This window comes from Oryctolagus cuniculus, chromosome 7, assembly GCF_964237555.1.
Source record: "Oryctolagus cuniculus chromosome 7, mOryCun1.1, whole genome shotgun sequence".
Lineage (NCBI taxonomy): Eukaryota > Metazoa > Chordata > Mammalia > Lagomorpha > Leporidae > Oryctolagus > Oryctolagus cuniculus.
Window position 1 is genome coordinate 45,366,655 of NC_091438.1, and position 11,243 is coordinate 45,377,897.

The following is an 11,243-nucleotide window of genomic DNA, read 5'->3' on the forward strand; positions in this document are numbered from 1 at the left end:
ATGAGAAGGGACGGTTGTGAATGCATAGATGGCTGTATAATTACCCAGAACACATAATTCCTAAGGAATCAACATGGTGAGTATGGCTGAGTGTGGGCGGGGAGTAAGGAATGCTAAATGCTGTTCAGATCTATTGAACCTGAGTGCCTGTGAACGCCTGATGCATCCTGACGCCCCTGGTAAACTAGTTTCCAATAGCTTGAGTCTTGTCTCAGGAGAGAGTTAGCACCAAGTTCTGATGTGGAGGAGGGCAGCAGAGACCATGGAGATGGTCAGGGAGTGTAGGGTAACAGCAGCAGTAACTTTTGATGGATCTGTGTTTCTCCAGCCTGTTCGGAAGTTTTGGCTTCCACAGTTTTTGCTGATCTAATCCTTACTTCCATAGAAGACACTATCTCTCACACATCAGAGACCGGTCTTGGAAGTATCTTCCTCACCTTGCCCAATTCTTTTTTTTTTTTTTTTTAGATAATATTTTATTTGAAATTCAGAGGGGGAGAGAGTGGGAGCGAGATTGGGAGTGAGAGAGAGAGAAAGAGAGAGAAAGAGAAAGAGAGAGAAAGAGAAAGAGAGAGAAAGAGAGAGAGAGAGAGAGAGAAAGAGAAAGAGAGAGAGAGAGAGAGAGAGAGAGAGAGAGAGAGAGAGAGAGAGAAGAAAGAATCTCATCCTCTAATTCATTCCTCAAATGCCCATGACAGCTGGGATTGTGGCAGGCTGAGGCCAGGAACCAGGAACTCCATCTGGGTCTCCCATTGGGTGGCAGGGATCTGTTTAATTGGTCCAACACCTGCTGCCTTTCAGAGTATGCATTAGCAGAAAGCTGTAATCAGGTGTGATCCAGCCAGTACTGCCTATGGGAGGGGGGTGTCCCAGGGGCCCTCTTAATCACTATGCCAAACATTCAGCTCTAACTTGTTCAATTATGCTTCTATTACTTCACTAAAGTCTCCTTCAGCCAAGTAGGATGTCCAGGCGGTTCTTGGATATAATGAGAACATTCTGTAGAAATAAAGCCCAGGAAGCAGAGCCTGGGGATGTTTCTAGGGGAGGAACCAGAACCCAGATGGGGCCCCCCAAGCCTCCGTGGCACCCCCCCCAGTCTCCTTCCTCAGGTGTGGAGCTAAGTCAGGATGTAAAGTATAGGGCTGAGCCCCACCATGGGGCAGGACTGGGGACTGTAGGAATAGTGTTAGGCACTGCTGGACCGAGGTAGACAGATCTTCTTGCCCCCCCCCCCCACTCCGCCCCCATGGCTGGCAAGTGCTGCTTGGAGGTGTGTAAGTGAACTTGCTTTTCAGAAGCTGTTGAATATACTGAGTGGTTTGGGAAACAGAATTAAAGAAGGGTCAAGATGCCTGTCCTCTTTTGAAAACTGGCCAAGCCAGTCAGCTGCAACCATTGACCCCTACTCGGATTTTTACATGGTGAGAGGCAGAGGAGAAAAAGTCAAAGAGAATACAGGCTCTCAGGACTTCCAGGATTTATTATGCATGCACACTCACAGATCCAGTTTAATACTTGGGGTGAAGGCAGAGTTACTATGGCAACGATAGTGCCTCAGGTGGGGCTCTAATCACCTGAGGTTGGACTGGGCTCACTACAGGTGGGTGCTGGCCATACCATCGTCTTCCCGCAACCCCATAAAAAAGCCAAGCAGAGAGGCAGAGCCATCCAGGGGATGTGAGGTCACTGGGGCCAGTGACTCTCCCTCCCCTTGTGTGGGGTGGACTGAAGCCTCTGGGACACAAGGGTTAGTTACTTATATTCAGGCAGTCGCTGCACCTCCTACTTCTGCTGCAGCCGCTCTGTGGGGAGCAAAGCTTCTCCCTTCGGTGGCAGGCATGGCTGGACCTCTTGGACCTGGCCAGGCGTTGTGAGAAAGGCAGGCTGCTTTGGATGCTCCGGCCACTCTTCTTTGTTTCCCAACTGCTCTTCTGTCTTTGCTACCTCTTGATCAAGCTGCTGGTCCAAGAGCTGTGTCTTCTGCTCCAGCTGCTCCTTCGGCTGCTGCTCCCTATGTGCTTTTTCTTGCTCAAGCTGCTGGTTGAGATTTTCTGCCCCATGATGTCCCTCATGCTGTTCCTGCTTCTGTGGCTGCACTTCCTGCTCCTGTGGCTGCTGCTGCTGCTGTCCCACATGCACTTCCTGCTCCTGTGGCTGCTGCTGCTGCTGCTGTCCCACATGCACTTCCTGCTCCTGTGGCTGCTGCTGCTGTTGCTGTTGCTGTCCCACATGCACTTCCTGCTCCTGTGGCTCTGGCTGCTGTTCCTCATGCACTTCCTGCACCTGTGGCTGCTGCTGTCCCACGTGCACTTCCTGCACCTGTGGCTGCTGCTGTCCCACATGCACTTCCTGCACCTGTGGCTCGGGCTGCTGTCCCACGTGCACTTCCTGCACCTGTGGCTCAGGCTGCTGTCCCACGTGCACTTCCTGCACCTGTGGCTCTGGCTGCTGTCCCACGTGCACTTCCTGCTCCTGTGGCTCTGGCTGCTGCTGTCCCACGTGCACTTCCTGCACCTGTGGCTCAGGCTGCTGTCCCACGTGCACTTCCTGCTCCTGTGGCTCAGGCTGCTGCTGTCTCACATGCACTTCCTGCACCTGTGGCTGCTGCTGTCCCACGTGCACTTCCTGCACCTGTGGCTCGGACTGCTGTCCCACATGCACTTCCTGCACCTGTGGCTCAGGCTGCTGTCCCACATGCACTTCCTGCACCTGTGGCTCAGGCTGCTGTCCCACGTGCACTTCCTGCACCTGTGGCTCAGGCTGCTGTCCCACGTGCACTTCCTGCACCTGTGGCTCGGGCTGCTGTCCCACATGCACTTCCTGCACCTGTGGCTCAGGCTGCTGTCCCACGTGCACTTCCTGCACCTGTGGCTCGGGCTGCTGTCCCACATGCACTTCCTGCACCTGTGGCTCGGGCTGCTGTCCCACATGCACTTCCTGCACCTGTGGCTGCTGCTGTCCCACGTGCACTTCCTGCACCTGTGGCTCGGACTGCTGTCCCACATGCACTTCCTGCACCTGTGGCTCAGGCTGCTGTCCCACATGCACTTCCTGCACCTGTGGCTCAGGCTGCTGTCCCACATGCACTTCCTGTACCTGTGGCTCGGGCTGCTGACACTCTGGCTCAGAACCCCCATTCACAGGATTTGCATGTTTCTCCTCAAGGTTTGAGATGACCTCCACTGGGAGCTCACAGGGCACCTTCTGGCATGGGGCAGGCAGTGGAGTTGGCTGCACCATTTGTTCCTGATGGAAAGCAGCTGGAGGAGGAACAGTCTTGAGGATCTCCTGACACAGGGCAGGAGGGAGGGTCACCGGCAGGGTGTGTTGTTCGGACATCTTGAAAGCTGCTATAGGTCAACCTGAAAAACAGGGGCGTGGGGGTCAGAGGAGAAGTCTAAAGGCAAAGGCAGTAGAAGATTCCCTGGAAAGCTGCAGCAGTACCTGGTTCCCACTTCCCCATATCTTCCCTTGGATAAAGCACTCGCCCACTCCCTGTTGGCTGTCACTCCCCAGGAGCAGCAGCAAGTGAAAGCTGGGAGTGAAGAGGGGGAGAGACAGGTTCTTCTGGAAGCCTCCATACTCTCACGCAAGAGCCAATCATAGAGCTGTGGCCAGAGCTGTTCTGCAATGGCAAGTTGCATGCTGCTTGAACTGCCGCTCTCATCTGTTCTGTCTCTGCTCTCATTTCTGCCCTGCCCTCCAGTGACCAGGGTGGAGTGATGAGCCCTGGGATTGGTCTTCAGGACCAAATTCTGGACCTCAATCTTCCACTCCAGTGCGGAGTGTTCTAGGGAGGTCACTCAGCTTCCCCAGGCCTCAGGTTTCTCCCCTGTAAAATCAGCAGGTTGCTGCCCTGCTCTAGAGCGCCCCTCTCTCCTGACCCACTGAGCCTTAGCTGCAGTCTTTATACATAGGGTCGGGGGAGGAGCTGGAAGATTGCTGAGAGCTGGAGCTTGTTCTTTCAAGTCTTACTCTCAAGTTGGGATCTCCTGGCCCTGCTCTGCCTGGGCTCCTCCAAGCAGAGAATGACTTCTCTTGTGCTGCTCCCTGTGTTGTGCAGCACGGCCCAAGGTTACAAACGCTCCCCTGCACACCTTGCCTCCATAAATAAGGGGAAAATCATTGCCAGCCCAAATAAAGAACTTTAAGGAAGAAATTGATGCTACTGCCCCTGTCTCCCTACCTAGCATCACTTTCATACTCACAGCGCCCCAGAATACGGTCCCCAGGGAAGTCGGGACCCAAGAGGAATGCTCTTGGCCTTGCATCCCCAGGAATGCACACTTCCTTCTGCACAGTGGACCTGAGCCACGAGGAGAGGCAGCCAGCTGCAGCCAGCCCTGGAGCGATGCCCATGCTGCCCCCCACCCCACCCAGGCTGGCCACCCCCAGCTCCTACCTGTGGGAGGCCCCCGGCTCCCCACCCCCGGTCCACTTACCAGCCTCACTGTAGGGACCGAGGCGGAGGCTGTCAGCAGAGTGCTGAGCTGAACAGGGGCCCGGGCACCTTTATACCATTCCCCGGCCTGGCCTCCTTCCCAGGTTGAAGGCGATCGACTGGTTTCACCACATGAGTTGGTCAACTTCCTCCAGCCCCTTTCTGACTCATCACACACATCATAAGCAGCAAAGCCCTCGGGGCCCTTTTTCCCAGGGACACACAGCTTCTGCCTGGCCAGAGGGCTCTGAAGGCTCATTCCTGCTATGCCCATCTGACCTGGGCACCGGGGAGGTGAGCAACAGGAGGATGGCGACTCCAGCTGAACATCTACTCTGAATCTCCATTTACCCATCTATAAAGAGGGTTCATCCTCATTGTTAGGCAGAGGAACTCATTTCCAATGTCATGGATAAGTGAATTATATATCTTTCTGGAATGTCCAGGCCAGATATGTGGTATGAAGACAGGAGGAGTCGCATCTCACAAAGGAATGGGATTGTAGAGGGCTCTTCTGGGCTGTGAACATGTCATGTGTTCAGTATGTGTTTGTAACCAATCCCAAGTCAATTAGAAGGCTCTAGTGGTCTCATTCCGTGTGCCAGGGGACCCCACACCCAAGATATTAGTTACAGAAGTCCCTAAGAATGCTATGCTCAGGGCTGGCACTGTGGCGTAAGTGGGTAAAGACACCGCCTGCAGTGCTGCCATCCCTTTGGGGTGCCGGTTTGTATTCTGGCTGCTCCACTTTCAATCCAGCTCTCTGCTGTGGCCTGGAAAAGCAGTAGAGGATGGCCCAAGTCCTTGGGCCCCTGCACCCACATGGGAGACCTGGAAGAAGCTCCTGGTTCCTGGCTTTGGATAGGCTCAGCTCTGGCTGTTGCAGCCAATTGGGGAGCAAACCAGTGGATGGAAGACCTCTATTTCTCTCTGCCTCTCCTCTCTTTTTGTAACTCTAACCTTCAAATAGATAAATTAATCTTTTTAAACAAAAAAGAATGTTGTACTCATAGTAACTCTAGAGAATGAACCTCTTTAGGCAAGGAAATTGGACCACACAGGCACTATGCATAGAACTGTTGCATTTTATGAAACACTTTCTATAATTATTTTTGGAAATGCATGATGGTGTAAAAATCGGAATTATCCATAGTTCTCTCTAAACCACTCTGTCAAAACAGATCAAGAAATCTTTCAGAGTGGGGACCTGAGTGTGTACCGCACAATCCCAGGGGTTCCCCAGTGCACCTGGAATAACAGCCAACCCCGCCAGCATGGTTTCAAAGGCCCTGGGGTACTGGGTCCCTGTCTTCCCTAGGACCTGCACTCAGACTGCTCTGTCCTTGAGAGATGTGCTCCCACTTCACGGAGGGGCCTCAGTGCCTGGAGCTCCTCACCTTTGGACCGACACCTGCTCCCTCTCTGCCGACAATCGCCCCCCCCCCCCCAGGAACCCAGCTCCTTTGTGACTTCCAGCTCCAACATAATGCAGGGACCTGCCTGACAGCCTTCCCTGACTAATGCATTAGCCCCTGGGTCAGTTCATGTCACCAATAACAATCTAGGGGCATTTTATGCACTTTTGTTAGCTTGTTTAGTGTCTATGTCTCCCACTGGAAAATAAGCTCTATCAGAGCAAGGTCTTGCCTGGCGTGTTTTCCATCATGTCCTTAGAACCCATCAAAACCCCATTTATTGTGAGTGCTCTATAAATATTAGCTGAAGGACTGACTGAACAGCGCCTCTCACCAGATGGAGATAACTCCTATCAAACGTTTTAGTGTTGGGCAAGCGTATGCATGTGTGTGTGTGCACATGTGTGTGTAAGACAAAACTGAATAGGGCTTACCTTTCTTAATGATTGGTTAATAGCTTATTTTATGGACCACACTTATTTAAACTCTGCTTTACAGTCTAATCAAGAAAGAAATATTAGAATAGTTTGAAGACAGTACCCATTTCTGGGGCTAATTTTGCGATGTGTCCTGATTCCCCATAGTTTTCCTCATAGCCCCAAGCAGATCACTGTACAGCAGTAATTTTGCTGTGTTCCTGCGGCTTAGTGTGTGGCCACAATTGAGGACTCACAGGGGGCCTCTGGCCTCTGGAGCGCTACCCTCTCCTGATACCTTTGGCTCTTTGAGCTTATTCAGGGACCTCCCACTGCCTGCTCCATAGAGCAGGGACGGTGCTGCCTGCTGAGGGGGAAGGTTCCCCCACGCCGCTCACTGTGTAGGAGGCACTGCGCATCCTCACATGGGCCCGCTGCCCTGGCACTGTGCTGCTGACCTCACAGAGGAAGAATCCACCTCTCCCCAGCCCGTGACAGTCAGTCCCAGGGCAGCAGACCCTGCGCGAGGAAGTCACACCGGTCCTATGGGTTTTCAGGGGCTCGGTATCTACCAGATCTGCCGCCCGCCCTCTGATTCACAGCATAATGAGTGCTGTGAGAAGATGGTATATGTGAGCTAAGCCTTTGACCACGGACAGGGCTGGGGTGTGGGGAGGAGGGCAGGGGATGGAGCTGCGGGAGTGTGAGAGTGTGTGTGTGGGGGATTGGTGGGACGTGCACAGGGTGGGATTGGAGAGCTCCCAGCCTTTGAGGGCCCAGAGGCCCCATACTCTGTCTTTAGGTTGCCCCACTTGAGGGATAAGCTTGCAAGTACCTAGGGCAGATTCTAGCAGTGACTCTGAGGGTGACCTCACAGGCCCTGGGGGCCTACATGGTGAGTCTGGGCACCTGTCTAGCCCTTGCCCTGTGTGACGAGGATGAGCTCATCTCCCATGACACACGCAGAGCCCATGACCCCTACGCTGCCCCAGCTGAGAAGGCCCTGGCTGTTTCTCTCCAGAGAAATGGGCTGGCTTTTCTCTCTCCTGAGTGAGGTAATATTTTTAAGCTGTAGAGCTGGGGGTGGGGTGGGCAAGAGTGCATTGGCTATGGCAATGGCCTCGGGGATGTTGATGACAGCTCTTAGTGAGTTGCCAGCACGGGGTAAATGTAGGTGGTCCTGGGAAGGGGGGTTGGGTCAGGAGACCTCATGCTTCCATTCTGGGCAGCCCTGCAGAGCTTGCTTCCTGGCCTGGCATTGGCCCCACACTCTGAAGTTGCTCCCCATGGGGCCTCCTCCTCACCCCAAGGCACTGTCTCCTACATCACCCCTAAATCTGTAACTTGCACTGCTTCTGCCCACACACACCCAGAATCCTTCTTGCCTTTCTCCACTGCTTCCCAAACCTAGCATCAGCTCCCCACTTGCCCTCTGTGCCTGTCTGAGAGAGAGAGAGAGAGAAGGCAAGGAGGGAGAACAGGAGAAAGAAAGGGCCAAGAGGAGTAGCTCTTCCTCTGTGGGTCCCTGGGTGGATCTATCTGATCCGACCTGTTTGTCCCTTGGCCTCTTCTTCTGGCGTCTCCTCCCTGACCTGTTAGATTGCTGGCTCTCACTTTCAGTCTTTAATGCTGAGCCTTGCGCTTGGGTCTGGGAGATGTGGAAGGACACTTACTGCTCCACATACGGGGGAGCAAAGACTCGCAGTAGTGGAGGAATGGAGCTGCTGGGTGGCCCTGGTCAGGCACAGGGAGGGCCCTGCCCCGGGCTGATTGTTGGGGAACTGAGGTTCTTTGCAGCTGATTCTCTGTAGCAGAGGACAGCAGCATGAGTCTGAGATGGATGAGTCCTGAGAGGGTGCATGGGAAACGCCTCCCATTGTGCCTGGTGCTTCAGGGCTTTCCGTATCTCTCTATATATACATAATTGCAATTTTTAATCATCGTCATTAATACTTTCAACTCAGAAGAAAAGGAAGCAGGTTGGTGATGGGGACTGGGGGTAAGGGAGAATGGGGAGTAACTGCTTCACAGGCACATAACCCCTTCTGGGTGATGACAAGTGTACAGACCTGGACAGGCTTGGTGGTTATGAGACACGTGAATGAACTAAATACCACTGACCTGCGCCTTTTAAAACGGCTAGTCCTATGCCGCATGGATTTCACCTCAATTCCCTTGCCTGATGGCAGGTCACAAGGTCAAGTTGTTAATGTGGTGGAGGCACCCTGCCAATCAATACAGGGCTACATAACCCCACTATGTGCACTGTAGACAGCGTGGTGGGAAAATAACAAAAGCAAGACACAGTCCCTGCCTTCCAGTAGCTTAGCGGGCCGAGGCTGCTGCACGCGTAGAAGCTCCTCCCCCAGCCCCCTTTGCTGGGCTGGCCCCTCTTCTGAGAGACGGAGGGAACTCTGGAGGGGACGCAAGTTGCCCAGAGGCCTCCAGCGAGTCTGTGACACAGCCGGGCTGGAACTCAGAGGCCCCTGCTGGGGAATCTCTTCCCTAGCAGGCTGCTTGCCCTGGGGTGCGAATATCTGACGGCTGTGTGACGGTTGCACAAAATGACGTCAAGGACAGCTTCCAACCTATGAGCCAATCATGTGTGATCAGTTCTGGATTTTTTTGGAGGAAGCACGGTTTTCTCCGGTTCTCCTCCAGCCCCGATGTCACTGGGATGGCCCTTGTGGGTCCGGGGCCTGGAGAGCTGCACCGGCTCTCTGGCTCCGGTGTTTGGATTCAGTTCACGCTGATCCAGCTTTGAAGGGTGCTTCGGCTCAAGGACAGGCACTGGGGTAAAAGGCAGGCCTCAGTTTGACTCCCCCCTGCAAGTCTTACTCTCTGGGGGAGACACATTACCTCTCTCTCTTAGTTTCTTTGTGATATGGGGCTGCAACCACATCCTTAGATTTCGGTGGGGGTTCGCTTGGCACTTGGATTGTCCTTGGGAACTGGCTGATTTCTTGCTGAGCTGTGGCAGGTGTTTGCTGATGCAATGCAGCTGTCACTTGCCTGAAGGTCTTGAGGTTGCCAGGTCTTTGATCATCAGCTTCCACAATCTCATTTTTCCAGGGGAAAACCACCAAACTCCAAAGCCAGCCAGTGCTTGGGCGTAGAGTGGGGTGAGAATCCATGCAAGCTGCCTTCCACGGCGTCACCCAGTACACGAGCCTGTGTTCACCTCACCTCTTGTGCTCCAAGGAGGCTCTGTGTGGATTGTGTTTCCTTGTGGTTGGGATCACGAGGAAATTAAAAGGAGTCTGCATTTCTAAGAGCAGGGGCTGGGGACAGAAGTAAGGAGCTGAATTTGACTTGGGAAAATGAATCCAGGGGGACTGGCGCAGTGGCATAATAGGCTAAGCCTCCACCTGTAGCACCGGCATCCCATATGGGCATCACTTCATGTCCTGGCTGCTCCTCTTCCCATCCAGCTCTCTGCTATGGGAAAACAGTGGAAGATGGCCCAAGTCCTTGGGCCCCTGCACCCGCGTGGAAGACCAAGAAGAAGCTTCTGGCTCCTATCTTTGGATCGGCCCAGCTCCAGCATTGCAGCCATCTGGGGAGTGAACCAGCGGACGGAAGACCTCTCTGTCTCTCCCTCTCTGTAACTCTGCCTTTCAAACAAATAAGTAAAATCTTAAAAAAAAGAAAGAAAGAAAAGAAAAAGATAAAGCAATCCAGGTAACAGGGAAACAAATGCAGAGAGCCCAGGCGCCCGGGCTAGGGATGGGTGGCAAGGACGCCATCGACTCTGCAGAAAGAGGAGGATGACCAGTGAAGAGCCGCAGCGTAAGACTTCCCAGGCTGTGTGCAGTGAGCAAAAGCAAGGGTTGCAGGGCACGGTGCGGTAGAGGTCGGGAGAAAGGGTGGCAGGGCCCTCAGGTGGGGAATGGGTCGGGGACATTTCAGAGGGGAGAGAAGGGATAGTCACAGAACAGAAAGGGAGCAGAGAGGCCAAGTGCGGCCATGGTGCTTTCCCTAGAAGTTTCTTCAATTGCCAGGCGAGCAAATGGAAGCAGGCATGTGCCTGGGCCTTGGCTCGGGCTCCTCCTGATCTATCACTCCCCACCCCCTCTGCCCCCTGATAATTAGGGAGGGGGGTGGGGGGACACCTGATGCTGCATCAGCTACCTCCTGAGAGGCGTAATTGCTCTGAAAATTACCCCTGGACGTGACTGGGGAGGCCACTCAGCTGCATGTGGAGTGCATGCGGCACACATGTGGTGGGGGGATCTGAGCAAAATATCTGGTCCAGGATGAGATGCTCTCAGCATCAGGAGTCAGTCGCCCATACGTCCTGGCCTTGCTCAGGTCCTGGGCAGCCCCTGGGACCCAGGCTAGGGCGGCTCTTCCCTGATGGTGTCTGTTCTCGGCATTTGTGGACAATTTGCCATGAGGCTATTTGCTGCTTCTGGACAAGCTGGCCTGATCTAGAGCAGAGAACACTACCTATCCTAACCCTTCCTTCTGCAGACAGCTCCTCTGCTTACCAGCTCCCGGCAAACCAGGTCTCAATGCTGAGTCAGGCCAAGTGCGGCCTCTGAAGCCTCAACTGGGCCGGGGTGCTGGGGAAAGTTCCAGGCCTCCCAGTCTGACCTCAGGAAGCTGTAGATTTTTTAAAAAAGATGTATTTATTTATTTGAAAGTCAGAGCTACACAGAGAGAGAAGGAGAGACAGAGAGAGAGGGGGGGGGGAGAGAGAGAGAGGTCTTCCTTCTGTTGGTTTACTCCACAACTGGCTGCCACGGCCGGAGCTGCACTGATCTGAAGCCAGGAGCCAGGAATTTCTTCCAGGTCTCCCACATGGGTACAGGGGCCCAAGGGCTTGGGCCATCTTCTACTGCTTTCCCAGGCCATAGCAGAGAGCTGGATTGGAAGAGGGGCAGCCAGGACTTGAACCGGCGCCCATATGGGATGCTAGCACTGCAGGCAGAGGCTTTACCCACTAGGCCACAGCAAGCTGTAGAT

General features: G+C 53.9%; 1 protein-coding gene across 3 annotated transcripts; it reads right to left on the reverse strand.

The window, feature by feature from the left end:
• Positions 1-1,463: 1,463 nt before the first annotated feature.
• IVL (involucrin) lies at positions 1,464-4,577 on the reverse strand. Of its 3 annotated transcripts, none has more exons than XM_070076886.1 (3): positions 4,446-4,577; positions 2,713-3,365; positions 1,464-2,517 (listed from the first exon to the last, which is right to left on the reverse strand). In XM_070076886.1, the coding sequence occupies exons 2-3, from the start codon at positions 3,340-3,342 to the stop codon at positions 1,786-1,788; spliced, it is 1,362 nt and encodes a 453-aa protein (XP_069932987.1). In that variant the 5' UTR covers positions 3,343-3,365; positions 4,446-4,577; the 3' UTR covers positions 1,464-1,785. The 3 variants fall into 3 exon arrangements, with proteins under 3 accessions (XP_069932987.1, XP_051714615.2, XP_008262643.3); XM_051858655.2 differs by having other exon boundaries at positions 1,464-2,397; positions 2,437-3,365; XM_008264421.4 differs by having other exon boundaries at positions 1,464-3,365.
• Positions 4,578-11,243: the final 6,666 nt, after the last annotated feature.

What these genes read in the sequence shown, in the direction of transcription:
- IVL (XM_008264421.4), bottom strand. Translation starts at nt 3,342, where the DNA reads ATGTCCGAACAACACACCCTGCCGGTGACCCTCCCTCCTGCCCTGTGT.